Source organism: Metarhizium album (assembly GCF_000804445.1).
Source record: "Metarhizium album ARSEF 1941 chromosome Unknown scaffold_26, whole genome shotgun sequence".
NCBI lineage: Eukaryota > Fungi > Ascomycota > Sordariomycetes > Hypocreales > Clavicipitaceae > Metarhizium > Metarhizium album.
Genome location: NW_024467600.1, coordinates 49,085 through 75,842, shown reverse-complemented (window position 1 = coordinate 75,842; position 26,758 = coordinate 49,085). Strand labels below are relative to the sequence as shown.

The following is a 26,758-nucleotide window of genomic DNA, read 5'->3' as shown; positions in this document are numbered from 1 at the left end:
AGCGCACATCAAGGCACATCAAGTAGAGAGCGCACATCAAGTAGAGAGCGCACATCAAGTAGAGAGAGAGAGACGGACGAGTCGTTTCCAACGGGACTATGTATTATCGACTATTGGTGGGAGTTCCTTCTGAAAATACACGAGGCCAGTTCCAGTTCCTTCTTCGGCGTCTTTCACACTGCCTAGGTAGTTGCAATGAGCTCCTCTGTCCGCAGTGGCTACGCAGTCTGTAGACAGCAATCCTGTTCATCATCCTGCATTTTCCATCTAGTCCAAAACACGACCCGCTACCGCGGACGCGCTCTTGTCATTGGTTTTGGTCTTCTTGAGGGATTTCCCACCTTGAATTTCGCTCAAGAAACCGGCTGGACGGCCACCTGAAGGCAGGGGTTGCGAGGGTGGAGGAGGTGCTCCCGCGCCGGGCATCGGCGGAGGAGGAGGTGGTGGTGCTCCAGCTGGTGGCATAGGCGGCGGCGGCGGCGGCGGCGGCGGCGCTGAGGGAGCGTCGGAACTGGGCATAGGTGGCGGCGGCGGAGGAGATGTAGGGCCATTGCTCTCCGGCATTGGAGGAGGAGGAGGAGGAGGAGGTGGTGGTGGTGGTGACGGTGCGGCGGGAGCATCCGAACTTGGGGCCGGTGGAGGCGGAGGCGGCGATGCAATAGGGGCGTCACTTGCGGGCACCGGACTGGCTGGCGTAGAACCGCGTCCGGCAGCAGAAAGTGGCCGTGGAGGGCCCATGGTGCCGAACAGTATCGACGCCAGTTGAGCAGCATTACCACCTCCTGGCCGCTCGTCATCCGAGTCTTCATCCGCGTCCTTATCAGATCCCCAATCGTCCGAGTCAGCTCGCTTCCTGGATACTGGTCCAGCAGTAGCAGCAGGAGGCTGGCCCATACGGTGAAAGGGATTGGTAGATGAGACAGGACGAGGCGCCGGAGGCGTAGGCGTATTATCGCCAGCTCGACTAGTGGACGACGGCTCTGCTGCATGTGAGATGATCTCGGCGTAGGGATCCTTGCTCTGGACGTCAGTGTCAGCTGGGGGTGATGTCACGACTGTTGGCACAGGAGGAGCTGTGGGCAGGACAGCCGGGGGAGGGCTGTGCCTCTTCCCTGTCTCCTGATGAGCAATCTGACTGCCGTTTGGAGTAGACTCTTGGGGCGTGATTTGTTGAGGGCCGTCGTCGTCTGAAGAACTGTCGTCATCGTCTAGAGCCTCGAGTTGTCGTTGAAGTTCGAGCTCACGCTGCTTAGCCGCCTCAATCTCCGCGCGTCTCGCAGCCATGTTGGCCTCTTTCTCCTTGGCTTCCGCCAGAGCGGCCTTCTTGCGTTTCTTCTCTTCCTCCTTGCGCAACTTGCCCTGCCTTACTTGCTCCTCAAGGGCCTTCAAACGAGCTGCGGCCTCCTCCTGTTCCTTGGCAAATTCGTTCTCTTCCTCTTTGACACGTTCCCTGATCAGCTGTTAGTGCTATACTTGGACGGCATAGAAGCAGACATAAACATACTCCATCTCCCTGGTTTCCCTCTGCTGCTCCTCACGTTGTCGAGTAATTCTTGCCTCTTCAGCAGCTTTCGCAGCCCGTTCTTCTTCTGCCAGCTTTGCTGCATCCTCTTCGGAAGCATCCGTCCTGGCGGCTTTTCTTGTCGGGGGAGGAGGAGGAGCTCTCGTCGCAGGTTTAGGCGTCTCTGAAGCTGGCACAGGAGGAGGCACACCATGTTCGTCAGCAAGACGGGCTTGCCGCTCAGCCTCTCTGCGGGCATCCTCCTCCTCTGCTTGCTTCAACTTGGCGGCCCGTTCAGCCCGTTCACGCTCCGTCCGCTGGGCAGCCGACTCGCCTGACTTCGCTGGAGCCTTGATTCCAAGCGCAGCTAAACGCTCAGCCATTCTCTGCTCTGCCTGCTGTTTAATGTACGCTGCGCGTTCCTCCGGCGTTTTGTATGAAGAGTATGTGCCGCCAGCAGCAGGCGCTGCGGCAGTGCGAGACGTGGAGACGGGACTTTCGAGGCGCGGACTGGCAACTCTTTCTGGATGGGATTGCTCGATTGCTGGTGAGGCTCGAGCAGGATGTTTGTCTTGAGCGCGCAAACGGGCAGCACGACTTTCGCGCTGCAGGTCGAAGATAAAGTCACGAACCTCGTCTTCAACTCCAAGAGCATCTTCCCATCGTCGTTTCTCATGTTCGCTGGAGTTGTCCTTGCCGCCTTCTTTAAGCCCATCTTCAATGCCGCGTGCAAAGTCGCGAACGCTCTCTTCGACATCACGGACCATACTCTCGTTGCTCTCCTTCTCAGTCTTGACTTTAATAGTTTCCTCTTCGAGTCGCTTCGGGGCGTCGATATCCTCCGGGCCAATGTCAATTTTCTTGCCGGTCAAAGCAGCTGTCCGTTGTTGCATCATAGCCTTTGCTTTGGCCTTCAGCCGATCGCTCTCGGTCACAGATCCTCCTGGACCGGTTCCAACGATTGGTGGACCGCTATTGGGGTGTAACTTGGCATCTTTTAGCCGGAAAAGCTCAAGCCGAGCCTCCATGATGGCCTTTTCAGTTCTTCGGACCTGAGACGCAAGTTCCGGGACTTTGTCAGCAAACTTCTGGAGCTGACGTTTTAGGGAGCGCCTCTCCGCATCGAAATCTCCGGTAGTCAGGGCTGCATCAGGATGGGCATCGATATCTCCCTGAATACGTCTGATACGTCTGTATAGCTCCTCGGACTCCCTCCGGTCCCGACGATCCAGTATATCATCCTCTTCATTGTTTCTTTCATCGGCAAAGTCCATCGCATCCAGTAGAACCTGCTTCTCCTTGATCTTCTTCCTCAATTGATCAAGAGAAAGGTCGTCGCTCGATGCCACAGACCCGGGCGACTCAGAACGCGGAGACGAGTTTCCGAGTCTTCTCCGAGCGCTGGACCGGTAGCCAAAATCTTCGTCGTCATTTCGGAAGACGGTAGCATCTTTGCGACCTCCTTGAGCTCCAACGCCCGTGCCCCTGAAAGAACGGTTCTTCATGTAGCTAACACCCGTCTTCTGGGGCAGAAGAGCTGCGCCAGAGTTCTTTCGGAGGTCTGACTCTCGGTTTAACAAAGACTTGAGAGTACCGATGGACTGGCTGAAATTGCGTGTCGAGGGTGGGACAAGTTCCGGGGGAAGGTTACTGGGCAATGGATAGCCATTGAGTTTTCTGTAAATCAAATGCATGGCAACGGCGAACTCATCGAGGTCCAGTCGGCCCTTATTCCCACTGTCGGACAGAGTCCAGACCCTCTCCAAATCAGGCTTCTCAAGACCACTTTGGCCAAAGATTTCAATGGCTTGAGAGCCGCCAATGTATCCCCTGCCAAGCCCATCCCAAGCTCTAAACAGGGCGTCATACCGCGTCTTTTCTTCCTTGGTGATTGCCCATGGGATGACCGCATTGCCTTGAAGCCCTTGGGTGGTGTAACTGCCTGCTTCACGGCCCTGTTGTGGCATCATTCGAGCCTGTAGGGCATCGATGTTGGGCAGCCCAGACGCGGGCGCGTTTACCAAACCCCACTGTCCAGGCCGCCCAGTTGGTTGGGCATTCAGAGGCATTACCATGCTACCATCATTGGGACCTTGACCAAAACCAGTAGGCATTGGCGGCATGGGAGGTCGCGGTCCTTGGTATCCTGTCGGCTGAGGGTTCTGCATGCCGGGGAACCCAGTCTGATGAGCCTGGAGGCCCTGGGGTTGGCCGCCAAAACCAGTCTGCTGCTGGCTAGGAAATGCCGTCATCTGCGACTGGAGAAGCTGAGAGTTGGACGGCTGCGGCTGCGGCGGCGGCTGTTGAGTAGCTGAGGGTATTGCAATGTCGGTTTGGAAACTAGGGCCATTGGTAGCTGATGCGGACGCTGGAGCATCATCCACTACACTGAAGCCGATAATATCAACCATGCTGGAAACCTCGTTTTTGATGTTATCCGGAAGCGATGGGGGCAGAGACTTCCCGGTCAGCTTCAGATTACACAAGTACATAGCAAGCGCAAACTCCGGGAAGTATAGCTGACCAGCACGCGTGGTGTCCGCCAGAGTCCTGCGCAATGGATCTGTTAGCAAGATACAAACATAGACGGGGCGCTATGCAGTCCCGTGTAAATCCTACCAGATATGAGAAAGAGTATCCCCATCCAACCTAGATCTCAGCAGAAGATCTCTGGCCTTGTCACCGGACATGGTATTCGAATTGTCGCCTACAGCAGACTTGAACAAGGTCTCAAACTTGGATTGATCCTGGGCTGTGATAAACGAAAGTCTAATATTGGGAATCTTGTTCGTTCTCTCTGCTCGTCGTCCTTGAGGCCTCGCGGTTCCTCCAGTGTGAAACGAAGCAGCCATTTCAGTGAAGCCGGTTGGCTGAGACTTCATCGGAGGCTGCGTGGGTGCAGAGGCTTGGACCGGAGAGGATGAGGCAAACCCAGTGGGCTGGGAGACTTGGAATGAAGACTGCGCATGCGGTTGCGCCTGCTGTAGTTGATGTTGCTGCTGCTGAAACTGCTTCTGGTATTGTGGAGGCATCGACGGCATCGGAGGGGCAGCTCCGGTCTGGTAGCTCTGTTGAGGCTGTGCCTGGCCCGGAAATCCCGTGTACTGCTGCTGGAGCGGCTGTTGAGATGATTGTGGCACACCTGTCGGCTGGGCATGCATTGGGAACCCAGTATATTGCTGCTGCAATGGCTGCTGTGCGAATCCCGTGGGCTGCGGCGCAAAGGGGCCAGGCTGCTGCTGCTGCTGCTGCTGCGTGGTGGTGTTGAAGGAACTTGCACCATATTGCTGGCCTCCAGGTCGTTGGCTGCTGCCGCCGAGAAAGGTGTTGGTATTGGAGTACATGACGAAACCGGTGTCTCGTATCTTGGGTCTCGTCGAATGATGGAGCTCCAGTAGGCGCAACTTCGGGAGGCTGTCGCGAATCGTGATATTGGCCGAAACGACTCGTTCGGGTCAGGGCCCCGGGAGCGAGAAGCTCCGCAGTAGAGGCGACGGTAACGGAGCGAGCGCGAAACAATCGGACAATCGAGAGTGAAAGGCAAGGCACAATGGCAAGCCCCGTGGGAGGGGAAAGGCACGCCCAGGACTATGCAAATCAAACCACCGACGCAAGATTGTTGCGAGGGCAGATGACGGCGCGAGGTTGAAGGAGGCTGAATGGGAGCAGCAAATGTCACGAGTCGAGAGTCACGACTCCCTGGCTGGGCACGGAGGCACGGAATAGTCCGCGTACTACTCCGTACTCCGTGCGGAAGGCGGGAGGAGGCTACCTACCGCCTGCCAGGATGGGACACGGAATGGCGTGGCGCAGTGTTCAAGGGTTTGGGGTTGGGTTGGGTTGGGCACCACTGCCAGGTGCCCATTTCGCCGCCTGCGGCTTTGTCCCTGGCTCAGCCCCACGGCAGCTCGGACCCTGCCAACCCGCTCGTAATAACTACGGCAAACGGACCGCTGTCCTCGGTCCAGCAATAATACAATAAATATCCCGGACCAGCGAGGCGGGCTCACTGTTTACACCATTTCCCATGCAATATTTCAAATGCTCACTTCTCTCTCAAACTACACTTAGCTAGGCCAAAGAAACATGTTAACGAGGGGGTATCGATCGAATGCAGTGTGTCTCATATTCCAACAAACGCCGTCCATGTGTCTCATGCCTTGCACAAACTCCATACATACCCGGACAAGGCCCGCTTATCAAAAAAAGAAAATTTACAGGCCCCCCTCTCTCCCGAATCTAGTGGTGAAAACGAGCCGCCACGCCCATTCATGCCGACTCCGTATCAGTTGCGCCGTCCTCCTCGTCGATGCGGCTCGTCGGATCGCCCATATATCGCCTACATCTCTTCACTTGCAGACCATCCTCCGCATCATGTCCATCCGAGCAAGTGTAATTCGACTCGTCCATGATGGCCGATGCTAAAATTTCGGCCATCAGGCCCAACTCTTCAATGGGGCTTTCAACCTCCGGCGGAGTCGGCACGCCGCTTGATCCGTAACTGTCTTCCTCGGTCGATAGACTGGCACCAATCTCGCTAGAGATCATTGAGACTGGCCGCGTTGCAAGTTCCCGCGACCCCCCCGATCCGTGCCGACTATGCCGCCTAACGGCCAGGTCTCCAGAAACTGCCTGTTGCGGGTCCTGGGAGCTGCGAACGCCCTTTGCTCGTCGCCTCTGGAGATCCATGAGTGGCAATCCGCCAAAGGCTGTAGAGAAGGCCAGTTCCGTGGTACTGTTTCTGTGGTACTCCTGAGAAGAGCTCTCATCCGGCTCAGCTGCATTTTCATCATCAGACATGATTTGATTTCGCCGGAGAATTCGTCTCAAGTCTGACCCCGTTGTGTCCCATTCATCCTTCAACCGCTGCACTAGCGGCTTGCTGCTCCCATTCGCAATTTTATCCGACTTGAACCTGGAAATGACCGATGGCCGACGGACCGGTGCACCAGTTACGGCAGTCTCTACCGACTTGGACGTTGCCTTCTTGAGCTCTTCGGCAGAAAATGCGGAAAAGTATCGGGTGGTGGTGTTTTGGTCTAGGCAGGAGACGAGGTGTCGATAATTGGAAAGATTGAAATCATTTCCTTCGCAGTCGAGGGTGTGCAGAGTCTTGTTCTCCGAGATAGCCTCTGCCAAGTCGCCAATATTGATATTGAGCATCTGGCTGCGGACTCGAAGGTGCTCGATGCTCTCGTTGGTCTTCAAGCTAATGAGTGCCTTGGAAAATTCTCGCCCAAGCCTACCCTCGTCCAGCCTCGAATCGAAGCCAGAGATATCCAAAAAGCGAACCGTGCAATTCTTGGCAAAGAAATCTGCAATCGCTTGACAAGCCACACTACTGGCGGCGTCTGGCGTCGAGGTTCCGGCGAGGCTGAGACACTCGATCGACGTGTTGACCGTTAGGGCTCTGAGAAGCTTGATATAGTTGGCCTCCATGGCAAACTCAACCATTTGGACAAAGAGACACCAAGGGCCATGGCCTTCAGTAATGGCCATGCATAGATCATCCACTCCCTCATCCAGACGGCTGCCACCGACATAGAGCTCTACCGGCCTTGTTCGACCCATGGCATAGAAGAGCCGGGCAAGTTGCCCGCCGGTTAGCCCACAGTTGTTGAGGCGCATCGTATGAAGGCCCCTCGAACTAGCCGTCTGTAAATAATTCGACAAGACATCCACCGTGGCGTCGTTGAGCTGCGGTTCTGCATTAGCTAACAAACTTTGATGAGGAAAAATGCTCAGTTGGTTGGACTCGCCATGATACCGGAGAGATCCAGCTCCTGGAGATGCCAATCTTGCATGGTCAACTCGTCGAATAAAGACTCCTCTGACGTGATGCGGGTGTTTCCGGCAATGTCCAACTTGGAAAGCCTCCGCAATCCACTCAGGGTGCTTTGAATGATTTCGAACCGTACAACTCCCTGGTTGTTGGACGTGTCTATCCACTCCAGAGAATCCGTCTGGCCAGCAAGGCTAACCCATAACTTTGACAGTCCAGCATCACCTAGCGAACAATTGGACAGATCGATCCTACGAAGATGAACTTGGTCCAAGGTCAAGAGATCGGCTTTCCGAACTCAGTTAGCAGCCATTTCTTCACCACGCACCTGAGGGAAAGAAAATTTTACCTAATTCGTCCAGATCCTCGGGAGCAATTGGGTTGCCGGACAAGGAGATGCTGTGGCAAATGCAAAGCTGCCGTCGCCACAATTCTAAAAACGGTCGTAGGATCTCTGATGTCGCCTTGCTGAGACTTGTCAAGTCATATTGGTACCGACTCAGCCTATTTTTCTTGTTCCCTATACCCAATATATCGGACATGTCCAGACTTCGAATGGATTCTGATGCAAAGAGTAGGGCATGGATCTCCTGCTCCAAAATCGGTGACTGGAGAAGTATTTCGTGGTGTTCTTCAGATATCGTCACACCTAGAACATGGTCAGTAGAGGGATCATGGAAGTTTGATCAATGTGCCAGGTTCAGCTACGTACCGTTGAGGGATTTATAGGCAAGAGAATCCCCATACTTTGGCTTGTCGTTCCTTCCGGCAAGAGATGAAAGATCCACGCCACGAAAAGAGATAGCTTTGAAGAAGCTATTATATCGCAAGGCCCGGAAGACTGCAAGAAGCTGCATGGGAGAATAGGACCGGCCATCAGAGGGCAACAATCGAAAAGCGGGTTGGGGCGGAGGACTCCAATCAATGGTCCAATTCGGTACGCGAACTTGATACGCAGCACAGTATGCTTCCAAACTGCGCCTTAGGCCGCCAAGGTCATTCCCAGACGTCAGCTGAAGAGGGGGCGGAAGGCCTCTGATATCAAATATCACCTGCTGGAAATGCTGTGGCCACATCGGCTTCAGAATTCGATCGGCCTTGGTCAGTGTCTCGATGATACGCCGGTATTGGGAACTGGCGAGATCAACTCTCGTCTCGCGGCCAAACGGAGACCTAAAATTCTTAGCACCTGTAGAGCACGGCACGAATATCGCCTATTCCTGTACTTACCTGAAACACATGACAAATCGATGCTCATGTGACACCACAGAGGCTTTGAAACGAGTCAAGGTAACCGTGCCGTAGGAGATGGCCTTTACACGTAAATCGCCAGGGGGGGTCGCGTGGTCAGCCTTCAGGACCTCGACGAAATGGCACATACACGGTCCAATGATGAGGAAGAAGGACGAGATATCTGAGCTGTCGGGTGCGTCCTCGGTTGTGCTACCCTTGATGCCACCTCCAAAAACCCGTCGTGCAACTGGGAAGATGGTGCTTTGATACCCGGCGTCGGCGGATCCCTCAGAAGCTCGAACAATGTGGTCAATACGACTCCTCAAGTTATCCGATATCAATGCACTTCTGGATGACTTTCTCAGCTTTGCCCTGACTGCGCGATGGATTGAAGCCAGCCAAACGTCTCGCTCCCCGGGCAAGGCAAAATACAAGTGTGCCTTGGAGTAGGCCAGCTTCGGCCACGGCGAAAACCACCAGATTTCGATGCCGGATCGATTGCCGGTACTGTCTTCATTAAAGGCTGCAACAATTGAGCGGAGTGAAATTTCCAGACGCACATCGCCGGAAGACAGTTTGCCGGTCGCGTGGTGGCATGACGACGCGTTGTGGCCGTCGGAGGATGGCGCAAAGAGTTGCGGGAAAGCAACGCGGGCGGAGTCGCCATTGTTGAACTTTACCAAGACCTGATCCGACAAGACCAGATACTCAGATTTTGCTTTGAGAAGCGAAACATCTGCCTTGAGTGATCCACACTGAAGCACTTCCATTGCTGAGTAGGGTTGTAATTGCTCGGTTGGGCTTCCTGGGCGGTCGGCTGTGGGGGAGTCCTTGGAAACGCGTCTCTGAAGGCGATCGATCACGGAAGAGCTCGAAGACGGCGTCTTCTGCAGCTTGCGTATGGAATTGCTTCTGGTGGAAGTGGCGGTTATCGAGTCCATGCTCGAACTACTCAGCGACCGAAGCGCGCGGGTCAGGACCCGAGGAGCCTTGCTCTCCGTCGGTTGAGGCGGCGACTTGGCATCGTAGTAGCTGGTCGCTGGCGAGTTCAGAGAAAGGACCGAGGCCGACCTCCGTTTCCATCGCTCGACGTTCATGGCTGCGAAGCTGGGTTGCCAGAAACCAAGGTCTGGCGTTTCGTGCTTGATCTCTCACGGTTGCCAGACGATGTTTGTCCGTCGAAGGAGGTCTTAACAGACCATGGCGAGGAGGAGAGATGTGCAGTCTATTGCGAGCGGGAGGCGGGGCCAATGGCAATGGCAATGGCAATGTCAACTATGAAGCTGACGGCCGCCGTATCGACTCGACTCTGCTCCGGGGAAGCTCTTCACTTGATGGCTGGATGACGTGGAGTGGGTAGCCCAAGGAGCAGATGTCTCAGCCACAGGCTCCGTCTTGGAATTGAACAGGCTGCCAACGGCACGATGGTCAGAAGAGTCGTAGGATAGTTCAGCTCTAGTACAAGCGCACCCGCATCCGTCACTCCGGAAACAAAATCCCAGCACGCAGCAGGGAGCGGCGAGGAGAATGTCGTTACCCGTCGCGCGTTATCACACTTGGCATGGGCGCCTGGGCGGTGGCAAATTGTCAGCTCGGCACTCCGTACGGATACTCTGGAATGGCTTCCGTCCCAGCAAATCCCGGTCGACCTCCTGCGTACAGGGAGTTCAGGAACAAAAAGGTCCAAGAGTGAAGAAGGCGTGAGGCGACGGTGCTTGCGTGCCGCCTACTTGAGTATCCAAGAGAAATACTCCGTAGCCCCCTCCTGCCTAAAAGGACGCTTCGGATGGGAATGCAGGGAAAGAGCCAGGATGAGAGCCTGCTTGTTTGAATACAAGCAGTGGCTGGGTAAGAAGACAAAAGCGCATTAGCCAAGTAGAGAAGCAACCGACCTTGATGGAAACCAAATCCAAGCTATGGTTGAGATTACAGCACACCAGACGATGCAGTCCAAGTCGGCAGAGTGACCAAGGCCCGATCGCGTGATTAGCCCAGGGCCGAGACCTCGAATTGAAAACGGAAATAAAAGAGGGCGTACGCATTCATCCACACATGGGAAGACAGGCACGTGGAAGTGGAAGTGTAATTGAAAAATAAAAAACGGGGAAAGAGAGATGTCTTAAAGTTTCCCACCCAAACTTCAGTCCCAGAAACGACGCCAACCGAGATGGCACCGCCCAATGCTGGGCCGACCGAGGGTTTCCAGAATAGAAAGAGCAAGGAGGGCGAAGGAGGCTTGCTTGAATGTTCAGTCGCTCCCAAAACGGACACAGGCCGGGTGGTGGCTCAATCGCTCGGCTCTGGTTTCTTTGCACCGATGGTGCTCGTCGTTGACAATACGAAAGAAGACGGGACAAAGGCTGCGTGTGCATGTGCATGTGCAGTGCAGTCCAAGGCCAGGTCGACACCAGCGTGAGAAGCCAAGGACGAGAATGGAGGAGGATGGAAAAGGCAGGGGGTTGTCGTGGGACATCAAGCAGCAAGCGTCACAGGACAGGGCAAAGGCCCAGGGGAGAAGACGATATTTTTGGACCAGACGGACCAGGTCAAGGGCCCGTTTGTTTGGAGCCGGGCCTGGGGTTTACTGAAGCTCTCCCGACCAAGGACTCAAGGAGTCGAAACGCGACCAGGCCGGGCCACCTACAGGATAAATGCAACAACAAGACGATGGATGACGGCCGGCTTGCTTGTTCCAGCCTGCCTGCCATGCCAGCCTGGCCCGAGTCGCCTCCGTCGAAAACGACCAGCGACGGGGTGGCGAGTGGTGATTGTATTATACGGAGGTCAACCAGGCGTCACGTCATGGGCAAGGATGTTGCAGTGGCTTCTGCGATGGAGATTGAGGATTGAGATGGCGTCAAGCGGTAGCATGGATGGCATGGGACGGGGCGAACACAAGTGACAAGGCCCAAGCCTGAAAGTGAAAAGTGAAAAGTGAAAAGGGGGCGCGGCCAAGCCAAAGCCAGGCTCGACGACAGGGATCGTCATGTCCATGACCAAAAGTTGCCTTGACGTGTTGCCGTCCGGTCGACGAGCAGGCAACATGTAACATGTAGTCTAGTCTGCTACATATACTGGGCCGTCGACCATCTATTTCCAGCCATTGACCTTTTTTTTTTTTTTCCTTTCTCACGGAAGCTTCAACAGGGGCGGGGGGGAACACCCACACGCACACAGACCTTTGACTGACCTTGTGTAGATCTGGCAAGCGCCATTAGTTATTAGCGGGGCCACAACCAAATCATCAAAACCGACTCCTACCTCCTCCGCTCGTCCATCCCGTCGCAGCACCTCTCAGATCGAGAGCACCAAGTTGGCTGCGTATTATGTCGTATGTACTGTACGGTACGGTATTACATTTCTAGCCCAAAACCCGCCAGATAGCCTTTTTTAGCCTTGCATTGGCAGCATCGGTCCAATCTTTCCTTGTCCTCATATTTCACCAGGTGAGAATACCACAATATTACGCACATGGCTCGTTAAGGCTCTGCACTGTTCACCCAGGTCAGTCAGATCGACCTGCCAACATGCGTCCCCGACCGTCGCTTATACAGTACAGGTACGGAGTATAAGATTCCCCCTCACGAGTCTTCCCCCCTTGCGCCGTTTGGAAGACGTCTGTGGCCTACACCGGACCATTGCTGTTCGTGCTAGACAAGGGACAAACCCTAATCTGAGCCCATCGCCACAATCGACCCAAGTGCAAAGGTTAACGCCCAGGTGCTCGGGAGCATCACACGTGTATCAACTCAATTGATCCGTACAAAGGACTCTCCTTGCAGCGTACATACTTTAGAGGACAATGAGGGTTTCTACTCGTCCGCGAGTCGTGCGCCGCGAGGCACTCGCCAGTAAGGCTTCGCCATGGGTGTGCCGAATGCCTACCTCCATTGTACATACCTACAAAGGTTCATGATGGGTCTCCAGAAACGAACACGAAATACGTACATTGTGCCGTTCATCCGGCAATTTTCAATCCGAGAGGCCAAGGTGGGAAAATGTCCACCCCGCGAGCTCTACGGTGTCTTGGCGAAAGCACTAGTATTAATAGTATATTATTGCCAGTACACAAACACTAGTCAATTCACTAGGCCCATGGCAATGGGTCCGCCCAGGAATGGTCACGGCGCCGTTCGCATGCTATGAACTAATTGTGTAAGTTATCAAGTCTCGAGTCCCTACCCACCCGAGAAACTCGGACGACCAGACTAGACGCAGATATTCTACGACATGCTGCGGCTTTACCGACAAGGCTAGAGCCCGTATAAGCGAGATACTTGTCTTCAGCAGCACGCCCCCCGCATGATGGGGACGTGTGGTCGGCGCCAGTACAAGTCGTATTTGTGGGCTTGCGCCTTGCAGCCACGGACGGTGAATGTTGGCAATCGGACCTCGGATCCTTCGTCTGGCTCAACAAACTACATGGAAACCCTGTGTCAAAGTGGGAGGCTTAGCATGATGAAAGAATAGTTTTCATATTCTTCTAGCAACAGATTTATTTCAATCCTCAAGGGCAAAAAACATGGCGAAGGTGCCGCAGATGAGATAACGGATCATGAGATACGTCACTCAGCCTAGCTCGTAAAGAAGCTTCAGCCTCTGGTTCAGTCTGCCACATATGGTGTCCTGGACAACCAACCCCACGATTGCTGGAACGTAGCCACACATTGACCCAAGTAACTACAATGGCATTAGGTCCGGGCTGGGCTTTAGTTCGGAGCATCTCGCCTGCTGTTTGCCTAAGAAGTTAGCTGCATGCGGTCCGTAAGCACCCACTGACAAAGTAGTGTCTCACTGGACAGATAAGTATGACGTTGCTCGGTCCAGGTGCCGGATCTTTGTTGCCCCGACCCGGACGGCAAGACGCAGCCACAACGCAGCCGCAGCCGCCCTTCCATTAGCCACAGGCAACATGTCTACCTAGGTACTCCGTACTCCGGGTCGGCAGACACAATTAGCTAGAAGACTTGGAGCCCACGTACCTACAGACTACAGTGGGCCCGCATGCATGCCGAGGGTCGGACGTCCAATCATTCTCGGCTCGGCAAAAATTCGCCGCGTCGCGCCGACTTGCCGTCCCAGCCAACGGCTTTACTAGAATCTCCCAACTTCGTGGGAGCGTCATCACAGGCACAGCTGACGGGCTCGCCATTGTCCACTCGGTCTGCAGATTGGAATTCGCAAGTGACGGCTGCGGCCCAATTGACATCGACTCTCATCTTTTGCGAATTTGCTCTCGCGCAAGCTCAGTTGCTGCGGACCCAGGCAGCACTGCTCGCGGCTCCTCTGCACGCCCGGCACCCCCCCTTGGTGGCTTTTTTTTTGTGTGTGCGTTTGTGTGTGTTTTGTTGCATCTCCGTCGTCGTCGTATCACAACTAATCAGTTCCGTCACCGCTTGGTTGGGAAGCTTGGGACTCCAGATTGACCACAGTTGCCACGCATCATGGCTTCCAACACCAAGGATTCGTTGCTCTCGCGCCACTACATCGACTATGTCTATATCCCGGCCGTCCTCCTCGTCGTCGGCACCCTGATTGTCAAGAGAGATTGGGCTCCGTACTCTGTTGCCCTGGCGCTGGCGCTGGGTGCCTACAACTTTTGGAACTTCCGTGAGTATAAAGAGACATGCCTCGTCGGGTGTGTGCGACTACTGACCCTTGTGGCTCACAGAGATCAAGAAGGTGCTCAAACCCGATGTTTTCCAGGAATTCGAGCTCCAGGAGAAGACGGTCATCTCTCACAATGTCGCCATGTAAGCAAGGTTGCGCCATTTTTGCTTCCGTCTCCCCAGCCACAAGCCAGCCAGCCAGCCAGCCAGCCAGCTCCTTGGCCGTGTTAATCCTCATCAACCACCCGAGAAAGCTAACGTCTACGCAGCTACCGCTTCAAGCTCCCCTCGTCCAAGTCCATCCTCGGCCTCCCCATCGGCCAGCACATCTCGATCGGCGCCCCTATCAAGCAGGAAGATGGCACCGTCAAGGAGATTGTGCGCTCCTACACCCCCATCTCCGGCGACCACCAGCCCGGCTACTTTGATCTCCTGATCAAGTCCTATCCCCAGGGCAACATCTCCAAGCACATGGCGTCCCTCACGGTCGGCCAGGCCATCCGCGTCCGTGGCCCCAAGGGCGCCTTCGTCTACACTCCCAACATGGTCCGCCACTTTGGCATGATCGCCGGCGGCACGGGCATCACCCCCATGCTCCAGATCATCCGCGCCATTGTCCGTGGCCGCCCCGACGGCGACAAGACGCTCGTCGACCTGATCTTTGCCAACGTGACGCCCCAGGACATTCTCCTGAGAGAGGACCTCGACGCCCTGACCAAGGACGACAGCGGCATCCGCGTCCACTACGTCCTGGACAACCCCCCCGAGGGCTGGACCGGCGGCGTCGGCTACGTCACCGGCGACATGATCACCGTGCGTACACTTCACTCCCCGTTGCTTCCTGCATCGCCACTAACTCCCGTGGTCAGAAATGGCTCCCCAAGCCCGCCGACGACGTCAAGATTCTCGTCTGCGGTCCTCCCCCGATGGTGAGCGGCTTGAAGAAGACCACCGAGAGCCTGGGATACAAGAAGGCCCGTCCCGTCAGCAAGCTCGAGGACCAGGTCTTTGCGTTTTAAAGCCTTCGCTCGCCCGAGTCAAATCTGAGCACCCTTGTTTGCGAAACCGGCTAGAATCACTTGTTATTTCCTTGTGCCATTTTCTCGCCTGCTCCTTCTATTTGCAATACGATAGACAATTCTGTAGACCTAGACCGGTTGTGAAACTAAAGTATACCCTATGTCTAAATTGTACAGCCAGGGAGGGGGGAGAAGTAGAGCGTTCAGGAAATCTGCAATGCTCCCGGCCAGGAGGAGAGAGCATTGGGCAAAGGCGGTGGCAGGTCGATGGCGAGAATCACGGCCCTCGTTATCCGTGTACGGCGCTGTACGTACAAACACAAGGGCTGCACATGGCAATACTGTACAATTTTCTGTCCCCGGTATACCATCACTTGCTCCAGCTGTCTCGCGTACAGCTAGCTATCAAGTGCGTTGAAGCTAATTCTCCCTTGCTTCCCGTTGGTTTTGAATACAGAAGCACACAAGTCCTGGTGCACATTAACCCTGCCCTGTCGTATATAAATAAAGGACATGATCCTATTCCTCCTCGTCGCTCTCCTCTACAACCCTCCCTCTTCTCGAACGCTTGGCCTGATGGGCAGCGGTGTCGTCATCTTCATCCTCGCCGCCGCTACGAGCAGGGGCATCATCCTCATCCACATCCATCCTATCGGCTGTCATGTCATCATCGCCTTCCGACGCGGGCGTTGCGTCACGCTCCATTTCCCTCTCTGCCTGTTCCAAAGCATCGTCCTCACCTCCCGGCTCGTCATCGCTGTCGACAACAATCTCCGCCGACTTGAATTTGGACGACTCCTTCTTCGTGAGACGCCTCCGTTTCTTGGTACGCGACTCGTCCTCTGAATCGTCCTCGTCACGGTCCACCGTCTTCTTCTTAGCTGCCTTCTTGGTTCTCCCTTCGCCAGCGCGCGCTGCCGACCTGCTCTTCCGCTTCACCTTTTCACCCGTCTCGGCGTCGGTGGTCATTTCCGCCTCCAGCCTCTGGCGTTCCTCTTCCGCGCGTTGTTCGGCGAGGGCTCGGTCCCGGATAGCGATAGCCTCTCGCTCCTTGCGAATCTTTTCTTGGCGCTCCCGCTCCTTTTCGAGGATTTCTTGGCGCTTCTCCTCGCGGCGCTTGAGTTCGGCCTCACGTTGCTCCTTGGCTGCCTGGATCTTTTCCTTGTTCTTCTCCTCCCATTCCTTTTGTTTCGCGATGGCTCGCTCGAGCTGTTTGCGGAGCGTGTTGCGTGCCATGTTGGCACGTTGTTCAATGTCGTGCTTGGGGTAAGGAGTTTGAGGGAGCGTGGCAATGGTGTCTAGTGATTCAATGGCGGCTTCGAGGCCAGCCGCGGCTGTCTCAAGTTGCTCAGCGGTTCTTCTATTCTCGGGCAGGTTCTGGATCGTGGTGACGAGCTGGATTTGCACAAAGGCCACGTTGAACTTGTAGTGCACTTGATCCGGTGCAACTTCGAGAGCCTAGGTTGGATGCTGTTAGCCAGGGAACCAATCGACCACCCGTTGCGTTTTGTCGATGTCAAGTTCGCTTACCTGTTGCGCGCACTCGAGGGCCTTGGTGTAGGCGTCAATGTCCCTCTCTGAGCGACCTCTGTTCAACCATGTGCGACCCAGACATGACAAAATGACTGGGTCATTGGCTTTTCCCTCCTTGGTAAGAGCGATTTCGTAGTGCTCAATTGCTTTGGAGTACTGTCTTAGTTCCGCGTAGACGTGACCCAGATTGACATACACATGAGGCTCTCTCACTGTTTCCCGAACCTTATTGAGGATCGTGAGGGCGCTCTTGTAGTCCTTCTTATCTTCCACCAACGCGATAGCGACACCCTGAGCAGCATAGGCGTTTTTGGGATCAAGTGAAAGAGCCTTTTCGAAGAACTCCACGGCCTTGCCATAGATGACGCTTCGCTTCTGCTTGTCTGCCTCCGTCTCGCGTCGCATCTCTCTGGCTTGCAGCAAATAAAGGTTGCCCATGCCGATGAGAGCATAACGATCATGCTTGTCATAGTTTTGCAAGGTGTGCTTGTAATGACGGAATTCCGGGTCCTCCACAATGTTGGCTGGCCGCTTTCTAGAGTGTACCTTGCCAAGATACCAACCGTACAGAGCTCGAACTTCCAAGTCACTTGTGTTTTCCTGATACAGCTTGGCGACAGCATCTGGGCCGTCCTTGTTAGGGTTCTTTCGCAGTTTAATGTACGCCAATCTGGTGCGAGCATCCGTGTAATCGTCATGGCGAGCGAGCAGGCCTTCATAAACCTCCATCGCCTTGTCCGCCAAACCTCTTGACTCGTAGCTTCGGCCGAGGTTGAAACTAATGCTGGAGACTAGTGCGTCTGTGTCCATGCTGGGTTCCTTGACGCCGATTCTCATACATGCGCTCAGGGCAGCCTCAAACATCTCGCTGGCCAGCTCGTGCTTCTCGGCTTGGTAATGGAAGCAACCAATGTTGTTCAGAAGCTGAGGGGGGAGAAGCTTTCTTCTCTCTATCTGTGCGGCCGCCTCATCTTCTATATCTGTGCGTCGCTCTGACTTTGGTATTTGGTCAAATTCAAGCTGTTCGACCTGCTGGAGACAGTGGAAGGCCTTTTCGGGTTGGTCCAGCTCATATAAACGCGCCAGGTTCAGCAAGACGGAGGCATCTGGAGCAACCGTCCGTTTGGGATCTTTCCAGGCATTCCGGACGCCCTCTAGGAGTGTGATGGCCTTCTTCATCTCAGCAGACTTGTCTTCTTTGCTATCGCTCTTTTGACCTGCAAAGATTTCTTCAGCATAGAGTGTTCCCAGCAAGATCATGGCTTCATGGTTCTTGGATTGCTGAATCATCTTCTCAAGAAGAAGCTTGGCTTCACCGAGATCATTCTTCAGAACAGATAATTGAGCCACACCAAACTTGGCCGGCAGGTATCCTATGTCCGCACCTCCGCGTGCATCGTCGGCACGACGGTAATAATCGCTGGCTTTTTCGGCATCTTCGTTGTAATGGGCTTTTCTCGCGAGCAGATACCAACCATCGCTGGCAATGGCGTTGACATCTGTATATTGAATAGCTTTGTGGGCTAGTTTATCTGCATTTTCCCAGGCTTTTCTTGACAGAAAGTATCCAGCGAAAGTAGAGCAAGTGATGGGGACGTCTTTGTCCAGCTTGAATGATTTCTGTGTATACTCTGTCATGGCTTTTCTGTATAATTTTAAGAAATCATCACTGTTGACAGGCACATGGCCGCTGGCGTCGAGATAGAAGAGACCGAGCAGGATATTGGCAATCTTGGATTCGGGGTTGATTTCCAAGCTTCGCTCCCATGCCACCTTGGCGTCCTCCTTAAAGCCGAGTTGCCAGAAGCAACATCCAATGCCGATTCGTGGATCAGGGTCTACCAAATCAGGCATCTTGTGAAGAACATCCTGGTAGGTTGCCAAGGCATCAGGATATTTGTGCAAAGAGAAGTAGGCTCTTGCCTTGCCCATAAGAGCAAGCATATTTTTGCCCTGGGATACTCGAAGCGCGTCATCAAAGGATTTTACTGCTGTCTTTAGCAATTCGTTCTTTTCAGAGCCGATTCCTCCAGCTGTCTTTGCAGGGGCCTGTAGGGACGCCCGCAAGAGCAGCAAAACACCACGGGCGAGAAAAATTGGCGGGAACGAGGGGTTCAGCCGGGCAGCGTCGTTCAACGATGCAGTGGCCAACTGGAGGTAATATTCTTTCGTCTTGGCCTCGGAAACTCGCACACCGTCGGGCGCAACACGCGGGGCCTCGCGGCTCTTCCATAGATACATCCAGCACAAGCAGCAAATCATGCTGACCTTATCGCGTGGGTTGCTGCTCTGGATGGCGCCGCTGCCACGTATGAGCATTTCAATAGCATGGTCAATCTTTTTCTGCTTCGCATACGCAAGCGCAACCGTCATCCAGTAGGTTTTGGCGGCTCTTTCGTTTTCAAATAGAGTGCAGAGTTCGGTAGGGTCGTCCAAGAGATCTTCGAGATCAATTTCGACAGCTTCATCCTCCTGGTCTCCTTGAACTGGAATATCGATGGCGGAAGGGATATCTGAAAATCGAGTGCTGGCAGGCCCGGCTGGTCGATCGCCATTGGGCAGACCATTGGCCGCTCCATTGGTAATGGCAGCCATCTCGGCCAGTGTCGCTGGGGATGTGATGTCCAGTGAGAGGGCGAGCGAGGGTTGGAGGAGGAAGACACGAGCGCGTCTCTGGTCAGCTAGTTGTGCGCCTCGAAAGAATGAAATGCGCAGACCATCAGTCGCCTTGTCAGTCAGAAACCATGGCCATAAAACTTCAATACCGGCTGCCAGCAACGGGCGACACGGGGGAAAGGAATAAAAAAAAAAAAAAAAGAACAGCACGACCTTGCAAGATGGATAGATTGTCTGTCAGTCGCTGCCACTGGGCTGGATGGAGGTGGAGGACTGGAAATTGCATGTACAAAGCAGTGGCGTTGCGCTCGAAAAAAGAGAGGTGGCCCGTGCACGGCCGCGTCCGTCAATACACCAAGTACTCCGTACAAGTAAAGTATGTTCCTGCGTCCGGCCACCACACGTTTTCAATGTCAGGACTTCAAGTATGAAAGAGAATGAACCATTTATATACCCGGACTGTCATTTTTCTTTTAGTGGTACTACATGCCGCCCGATAAGTGTCGAGAGTCTGCAGTATGAAGCCAGCCGGTGCCTCGTTAGCTCAGGAACTGAAAGCCGACAGCCTCCAAAATATCGACGTACCTCGCCATGGTAATTCGTGCCTGAGTTATGCTCATAGGTGTCTGCTTTGGTTCAAGGATTCCATCACTTATTTGCCCGGGTCTTGGTAGAGCTGCTGTCTTGAACTGGTCTCTGCTTCGTGCTATCCTCGTTTCACATGCCAGGTGAGGCTTTACAAATGTAAAGGGAAGCAGGATGAGTGACGAATGATGGTAGCAAAATCCCACGTGCAGAGAATCAATTTGCCAGCTGGCCGACCTGCTCGCTTCATATCTGACTCTCTACCTACCTGACCTGACCTGACCTGACAAGTTCATCCAAACAACTGCCATGGCCTACCTACTTGAGAAGTCTGCCTGTCATCTGTCTGCCCCCTGGTCTTGCTATTCGTCAACTAAACAATGCCGACGACATCAACTTCGATCCTATCGCGCAGCGCAGGATGCATCAGATGGGAATGCCTCACAATTGCCCAACGTTTGGGTGTTGCCCTGGGTGCCGTAGTTCTATTTCTCGTCGTCTCACTGGTCTACATGTACAGCTTGGGCCGTGCTTGTGTGGCCAACAAAGAAAGGAAATCACATGGCATCACAAAACAAGGAAACACTTGCGGCTGGAGTCATGGACTTCCTGTCAGCGTCTCGGCTCAGATGTCAACTGCGCAAAACCAACTCATAGCATGGCAAGCCGTAGCCAGTCACCAGCTGCCCAATTTCACGTTTCCGCCGCCTCCCGTTTTTTATCACGGCATGCCTTTGGTGCCGTCCACGTATCAACAATATCCGAGCCAATATTCGGCTCGATATCAGCAGACTAACATGGCCGGTGGTTCAGCTCCGCCAACACGACAGCCATGCCGCCAGACAAGACACTCCTGTACCGCAGTGAGGACTCGTGCAGAGTCCCCGGAGTGGCTTCGTCGGTTGAATCAGACATTACCGGCTTCGACTGGAAAGGCATCGACGATCCAAACGGACTCGGGTCCAGAGAGCCCGGTCAGCGTTCACCACCGTCAATCCGCATCCAGACGAGACACCATTGATCCAAGTCAATGTTCACGCAAGAAAAGTCAAACCAAGAGAGAGCGACGACGACGTGGAGAAGAGAAGACGCAGGACCATGGGTTCGAAGATCCAGAAGCAGCATCTATCCGATCAAACGCGGCAACTGTATACAGCGATGATTTTCAAATTATTGGCCCTGCGTCTTCCGTTAAAGCCAGTCAGGTATGTCTCGGGTGAGTCGGTGGGCAGGCTGCTGAAAGTCTTGACGCAGGTTTCATCTACGCAGAAGTAGTCAAAGCGAAGATCGACGCCGGCCATCGATGTCACAGCAATGCGGCACCTTTGTCTTCCCAAGCGCATAGTCTGTGGTAAGCGTTGTCGGCGAGTAGAGAGGAGGCCATTTGGTTCTGCCGTCAACCTGGCTATCGACCGTCGAGGATGTTTTCACATTTGACAAGGTTTGAGATGCTCAGAGAGAGAGAGAGAGAGAGCATGTATATCGTTGGGGATGAAGAATACAGGCCGGCGTATGCGGGCAGTCTTGCAGAGGCGTGGCTGCGTACATACAAGAGATACCTGTTGAGAAGGAATGGTAGAGATGAACCGTCGTTAGGAACTACGAGGTGCCAGTTGTGCAAGCGGGCTCGAGCTGTCGGCCGACGAGAATACTACTTACTTAGCTATGCACTTCCCTGGTTGACAGGCACGGAGTTTCGTGAGTTGCGTTTTACAATGCCAAATGCTGGCGCTTGGTGGTGACGGATGTGGTCCGTGCACGACCTTTCGTCATCGCTGCCAGCTGCTTGGAGCAACCAAGCAATCCCTCAAGTACCCAGGTGAGTACTTCGTAAGCAAGGTACTAGAGTACGAGGTACCTGTGCCCTCCCCGATGGAGGAGGCCAGCCACAGGTACTTGGACCTAGTTCCTGGGTACTTGGACGATGGGTCGCAGGTACCAAGTACGGCCGGCATGAAGCTGCAGAACCTCCAATGTCGAAACTGGCACACATGCGGCAGTAGCAAGTCAAGTCGACCGGTCTGAATCCGCCACGCCCCACGCTGCCCTCAAAGTGCGCCTCATCTCCATCATCTCCCCATCTCCTTGGCCTTGTTCATTTGCTTCCTACCCCCGATTTGTTCCCAACATAGAATGGCGAGACGCTGCGAGACGTCTTGCAAGCACTATTAAGCTAGCTATTGACCAGCCAACCCTTCCTGAGCAGCTAGCCTCGCCCAACCCTCCACCGACTGACCGCGCCGTGCCCTCCTTCAGCCTTCAGAGCCTGGTTCCCCGCGACTGCCGGTTCCCTTGCTCGGAGCTCCTTGCGCTACTTGTTGCAGATTGCGGCCTTTCACCATTCAATCGCGCTGCCGTCTCGAGCGCGGAACAGCTTCGCCTGCTGCCTCAGCAGAGAAATTATACTGGAGCAAGCTCACCATGTGGAACGACGAGGATAACAACCCCTACGGGACCAGCTTCGACCGCCGCGACTCGCAGACGTCATCCTCCATAAATCCGGCGTCGCCATCTTCTCGAGATTGTGAGTACGATCAGGCGTGCCTCAAATTGCGACGACAACTTCGTGGCCCCCCTCGGCGTGGATCGCGGGTGCATGTCGCCTTGTTTGAACATTCTTGCTTACAAGCTTACCTTAGACCGATCCTTCGACGCTCCCCGAACCCCAACGTCAGGCAGCGAAGATGATGAGCCAATCTTTAGCCAAGCGACTGCTGGCCCCCGGCATGAGAGTCACGATCATGCGGCGCCTCCAGACGAGCCCGTTCAAAAGAGAAAGCCTGGGGGCTATACAAGCCGCATCGAACAGATACTATACGAAAACCCAAGCATGCCCATCTTGATCACGGATGCGGGCAAGAGTTTGGAAAGCGGAGGTCGATACATAGTGTACACTATCCGAACCGGGGTACGACTGACATGTAACATCCGGACTGATACTGGAGCTGGACTAACATTTGCAACTAAAAAAATAAAAAATACAGGATCTAGAAGTTCGACGACGTTACTCCGAATTCGCGTCACTCAGAGACGCTCTGACTCGATTGCACCCCACTCTCATTATTCCGCCGATTCCTGAAAAACACACCATGGCAGACTACGCTGCCAAGCCAACCAGTGCCAAGCAGGATCAGCAGATAATTGACCTTCGAAAGCGAATGTTGGCAGTCTTCTTGAATCGCTGTCGCCGTATGGAAGCAATCCGAGACGATGGTGTATGGTGGCGGTTTCTCGACCCGAATGCTAGCTGGGTATGAGCAGCTGATCGCTCCCACATCAGCCGTGACATAGCTAATCTCATCCATAGAGCGAGGTACTACATTCACATCCCATATCTTCCATTCCCAAGGCCATTCTCAAGGCTCCTCCATTGGACACAGCGAATCCAACACCGGCACATAATTTCCTTCCGGTGCCTTCCACCTCAGCCAAGCTCAAGACAACAGCCGGCGCGACTTATGACATCAATCCCTCAGTACCACAAACCGGGACACATGTCATAGGCCGCTTCCCTCCGGATTCTACGACGCAGAACGAACACGATCTGGACCCTTACTTCATATCTTACGAGGCTTCCATCAAGGAACTCGAGCAACTTCTCATGGGACCCATGGAGAAAGTCAATCGCCGAACTCTTTCTCATCTTTCATCCCTTGCGGCAGATCTTTGCGAGCTAGGCTCGCGTTACAATGCATTTGCCTTGTCTGAGCAGGCTCCTTCACTGGGTCCTGCAATTGAGCGAATCGGCCAGGCGGCTGACTTGTCGTATATTGCCACCGAGGAGTTAGCCGGGTCCCTTGGCGCAAGCTTCGCCGAGCCAATGAGAGAAAATGCCCAATTTGCTGGTGTCGTCAAGAGCGTGCTCAGATACAGAGTACTGAAAAGAGTTCAGCAGGATCTCACGACAGAAGAACTGGCTAAGAAGAGGGGACTGTTGGAGCAGCTGGAACAAAGCGAGACGGAAGCGAGGCGAATCGAACAATACCTGTCCAGCAGCCAGCAACAATCCCTCCCGCCGAAGCGATCCACGAGTCTAAAAGAGCCGTCGTCTCAGCATAGGCGCGATACGGGACAAGACGACACCGAATCCATCGACTCAGACTTTCCTCCAACTCATGGGGATTTCTCCTCGCCGACGCCATCCGCCAGCCAGGGCCTCCCTGAGCGTAGCGCCAGTGTGTCTCATAAGAAAGCACCTAGCAGTAACTCCATCACGAACAAAATATTCGGGCCTCTGCGACACGCTATACAGGGGGTCGCAGATGTTGATCCTGAGCGGACGCGACGCGACACCATCGGTAAAACCCGAGAATCGATTGCCCAATTAGAGAAGGCTCAAATAGTTTCAGAACGGGATGTTAAGGAGGCGAGCGCGAGTGTATTAAGAGACTTGAAGAGATTCCAGAAAGACAAGGAAGACGATCTCAAGCGGTACATGGTATGTGCAAATCGCAAAAATTACGCAAACATCAGAAGCTTACCCTCCCCCTCCAGCTAGCATATGCAAAGAGCCAAATTGAATGGGCCAAGAAGAGCAAACAACAATGGGAAGAGGCACGGACAGAAGTTGACAAGATAGATGAAAATTAACCGTGCTTGGTGCGTTCGCATCGTGAGTGTGGAAGCACATCTGGGGAATGGGAGCTGCTCTGGCATAGTCAGCCCCTTCTGAGGTAAAGAGCCCAGGAGCTTAATGTAGATATCTAAATTTGCGACGTTCGATGAAGCCCCTAGCCGATGACATCAGAGACAGCTTACCGGAATAGAGGCTTAAGATGTCAAGAGGGTGAGGTCAGGTTGATGATGATTCAAATATGGTTCCTGCATTTGTCAAGCGGCCAAGCATGATTCAGTCAATCACGCGCATTCACACATGGTGCGGTGCACTACCATATACACCAGTATACTAGAGACGTATTTGACGATGAGCCTGTCTTTGAGTGTACTTTGATCTTTTTTCCTTTTTTTTCTTTTCTTTTTTTTTTCATTTATGTTTTTTTAATTGGCGGCTTATCGATAAGCTCACGAGTCATGATTCATCCACCCCCAAGATCCGCGGATGCGACCACCTACTGAAGTACTGAACTCTTTCCTTCCGTCCTTCTGTACCTGGAGAGCACAGCTACCCGTCCGGCTGCATATTTCTGTGTAGCGTCATGGGACCGTACACGAGCCGTATTTGAACCGTCTTTGCTTACGCGATCGAATCAATTGACACTCCCGCGCTCGTCTCGTCTGCCTGGGCCGTTGGCACTCGACACCACTGGGCCAGCTGTCCGTCATCAAAATCGCACACCACCTTTTTGCGCCAACCGCACGCACATCAGCAACCATGGAGCAGCCGGCTGATGGACCGATCCAGTCGATAGCAGAACCTGGTGTGAAAGCTTCGGGCCCTCTTCTCTACTCCATGAGAAAGGAAGTGGCCGATCTGCTGGGAAGGCACCAGATGGGATTCCCTGGAGCTCAGCCAGTTAGTTTCGCGAGACAACATCTCGACGAGCTACAAAAACAAGAGTGCGATGCCAACCATCCATCCAGAGACACCAAAGCCTGCCTGTGCGATCGCATGCACTAACCGCGATGATGTAGCTACTATGTCTGCGAAAAATCGGACGGTATTCGATACCTGCTTTACTTGACCTCGGATGAAGAAGCCTGCGAGGCGCACTACCTCATCGACCGCAAAAATGACTACTGGTTCATCACCAACAGAAATCTTCATTTCCCGCTCGAGAACAACACGCAAGCTTTTCATCGAGACACCCTCGTAGATGGCGAACTCGTCTGGGACAGCCTACCCAATGGAAAGAAGGAACCGCGCTTCCTTGTGTTTGACTGCCTCGTCATGGATGGGAACAAGCTTATGGACAGGACCCTCGATAAACGACTAGCATACTTCAAGGAGAGGCTGTATACGCCCTATAAAAAGCTGTTCAAGGAGTATCCCGACGAGCTGAAATTTCAGCCCTTCTTTGTAGAGATGAAGCCGTTTCAGCTGGGCTACGGGATTGAGATGATGTTCAAGCAGGTCCTTCCAAGCCTGAAGCACGGCAACGACGGACTGATATTCACCTGTCGCAACACGGCGTACAAGCACGGCACAGACCCCCACATCCTTAAGTGGAAGCCTCCAGAGGAAAACACGATTGATTTCCGGCTCAAGCTGGCGTTCCCCCTGGTTGAGCCCGATGAATGGGAGAGAAAGGACGGCATCACGGAACCCTTTATCGACTACGACAGTGTCCCAAAGTCCGAGCTGCTCATGTATCTGGGGGAGGGTGGTGACAAGTACCAGCGCTTTGCGGATCTGTACTTGACCGAGGAGGAGTGGGAGACGCTCAAGGGTCTGAACGATCCACTAGACGAACGCATCATCGAGTGTAATCAGGATGACCAGGGACGCTGGCGACTGCTCCGCTTCAGGGATGACAAGCATGAGGCGAACCACAAGAGCACAGTGCTCAGTGTCCTGGAGAGCATCAACGATCGCGTCTCGGAGAAGGATCTGTATCGAGCTGCTGGCCCCATACGAGATAGCTGGAAGGCGAGACAAGCTCGCTCTACTCAGGTTCGTGAGCGATAGCCACGTGATCACGGGTCAAGTCGACAAGTTTGAGGGTGTCGCAGATGAGTGATTGCGATGTGGGGGGGGAGGGTATGTCTTGTAGCGCAGCAGGGCTCATGGTTGGGTCGATTGTATGGCGTTTGGTAGAATTGCGATTCGATCCGTCTATGTTTTTACGAGCGTATGTTTTCTACGAGCGTGGCAGATTTGCTTTCCTTCTATACATACATGTATTTTTAAGCCCGCCGTCAACTCGGTAAGTGCGGCTGTACTGCTGCCGCTGCTTGAGAACCGTCGATTTTGACCATTTCC

At 54.0% G+C, this 26,758-nt stretch overlaps 7 protein-coding genes across 7 annotated transcripts; 4 read left to right on the top strand and 3 right to left on the bottom strand.

Annotated features, from left to right (window-relative positions):
* Positions 1-267: 267 nt before the first annotated feature.
* On the bottom strand, positions 268-4,845 carry MAM_06987 (polyA nuclease; the record flags this gene model as incomplete). Its single annotated transcript, XM_040825785.1, has 3 exons — positions 268-1,450; positions 1,505-4,051; positions 4,121-4,845. 3 exons carry the CDS (start codon positions 4,843-4,845, stop codon positions 268-270), a joined length of 4,455 nt encoding a protein of 1,484 aa, XP_040676168.1.
* Positions 4,846-5,770: 925 nt separating this feature from the next.
* MAM_06986 (leucine rich repeat protein) lies at positions 5,771-9,613 on the bottom strand (the record flags this gene model as incomplete). Its single annotated transcript, XM_040825784.1, has 5 exons — positions 5,771-7,206; positions 7,269-7,571; positions 7,633-7,932; positions 7,996-8,456; positions 8,514-9,613. The coding sequence occupies 5 exons, from the start codon at positions 9,611-9,613 to the stop codon at positions 5,771-5,773; spliced, it is 3,600 nt and encodes a 1,199-aa protein (XP_040676167.1).
* A 4,347-nt stretch (positions 9,614-13,960) lies between these two features.
* Positions 13,961-15,144, top strand: MAM_06985 (nitrate reductase; the record flags this gene model as incomplete). Its single annotated transcript, XM_040825783.1, has 4 exons — positions 13,961-14,126; positions 14,188-14,269; positions 14,395-14,938; positions 14,995-15,144. The coding sequence occupies 4 exons, from the start codon at positions 13,961-13,963 to the stop codon at positions 15,142-15,144; spliced, it is 942 nt and encodes a 313-aa protein (XP_040676166.1).
* A 519-nt stretch (positions 15,145-15,663) lies between these two features.
* MAM_06984 (Tetratricopeptide-like helical) lies at positions 15,664-19,272 on the bottom strand (the record flags this gene model as incomplete). The annotated part of the gene is made up of 2 exons (XM_040825782.1): positions 15,664-16,602; positions 16,675-19,272. The coding sequence occupies 2 exons, from the start codon at positions 19,270-19,272 to the stop codon at positions 15,664-15,666; spliced, it is 3,537 nt and encodes a 1,178-aa protein (XP_040676165.1).
* A 986-nt stretch (positions 19,273-20,258) lies between these two features.
* MAM_06983 (uncharacterized protein) lies at positions 20,259-21,098 on the top strand (the record flags this gene model as incomplete). The annotated part of the gene is made up of 1 exon (XM_040825781.1): positions 20,259-21,098. One exon carries the CDS (start codon positions 20,259-20,261, stop codon positions 21,096-21,098), a length of 840 nt encoding a protein of 279 aa, XP_040676164.1.
* A 1,201-nt stretch (positions 21,099-22,299) lies between these two features.
* MAM_06982 (sorting nexin-41) lies at positions 22,300-24,468 on the top strand (the record flags this gene model as incomplete). The annotated part of the gene is made up of 5 exons (XM_040825780.1): positions 22,300-22,402; positions 22,518-22,786; positions 22,863-23,129; positions 23,186-24,316; positions 24,373-24,468. The coding sequence occupies 5 exons, from the start codon at positions 22,300-22,302 to the stop codon at positions 24,466-24,468; spliced, it is 1,866 nt and encodes a 621-aa protein (XP_040676163.1).
* Positions 24,469-25,210: 742 nt separating this feature from the next.
* On the top strand, positions 25,211-26,464 carry MAM_06981 (mRNA capping enzyme, alpha subunit; the record flags this gene model as incomplete). The annotated part of the gene is made up of 2 exons (XM_040825779.1): positions 25,211-25,395; positions 25,471-26,464. The coding sequence occupies 2 exons, from the start codon at positions 25,211-25,213 to the stop codon at positions 26,462-26,464; spliced, it is 1,179 nt and encodes a 392-aa protein (XP_040676162.1).
* Between the last annotated feature and the right edge of the window lie 294 nt (positions 26,465-26,758).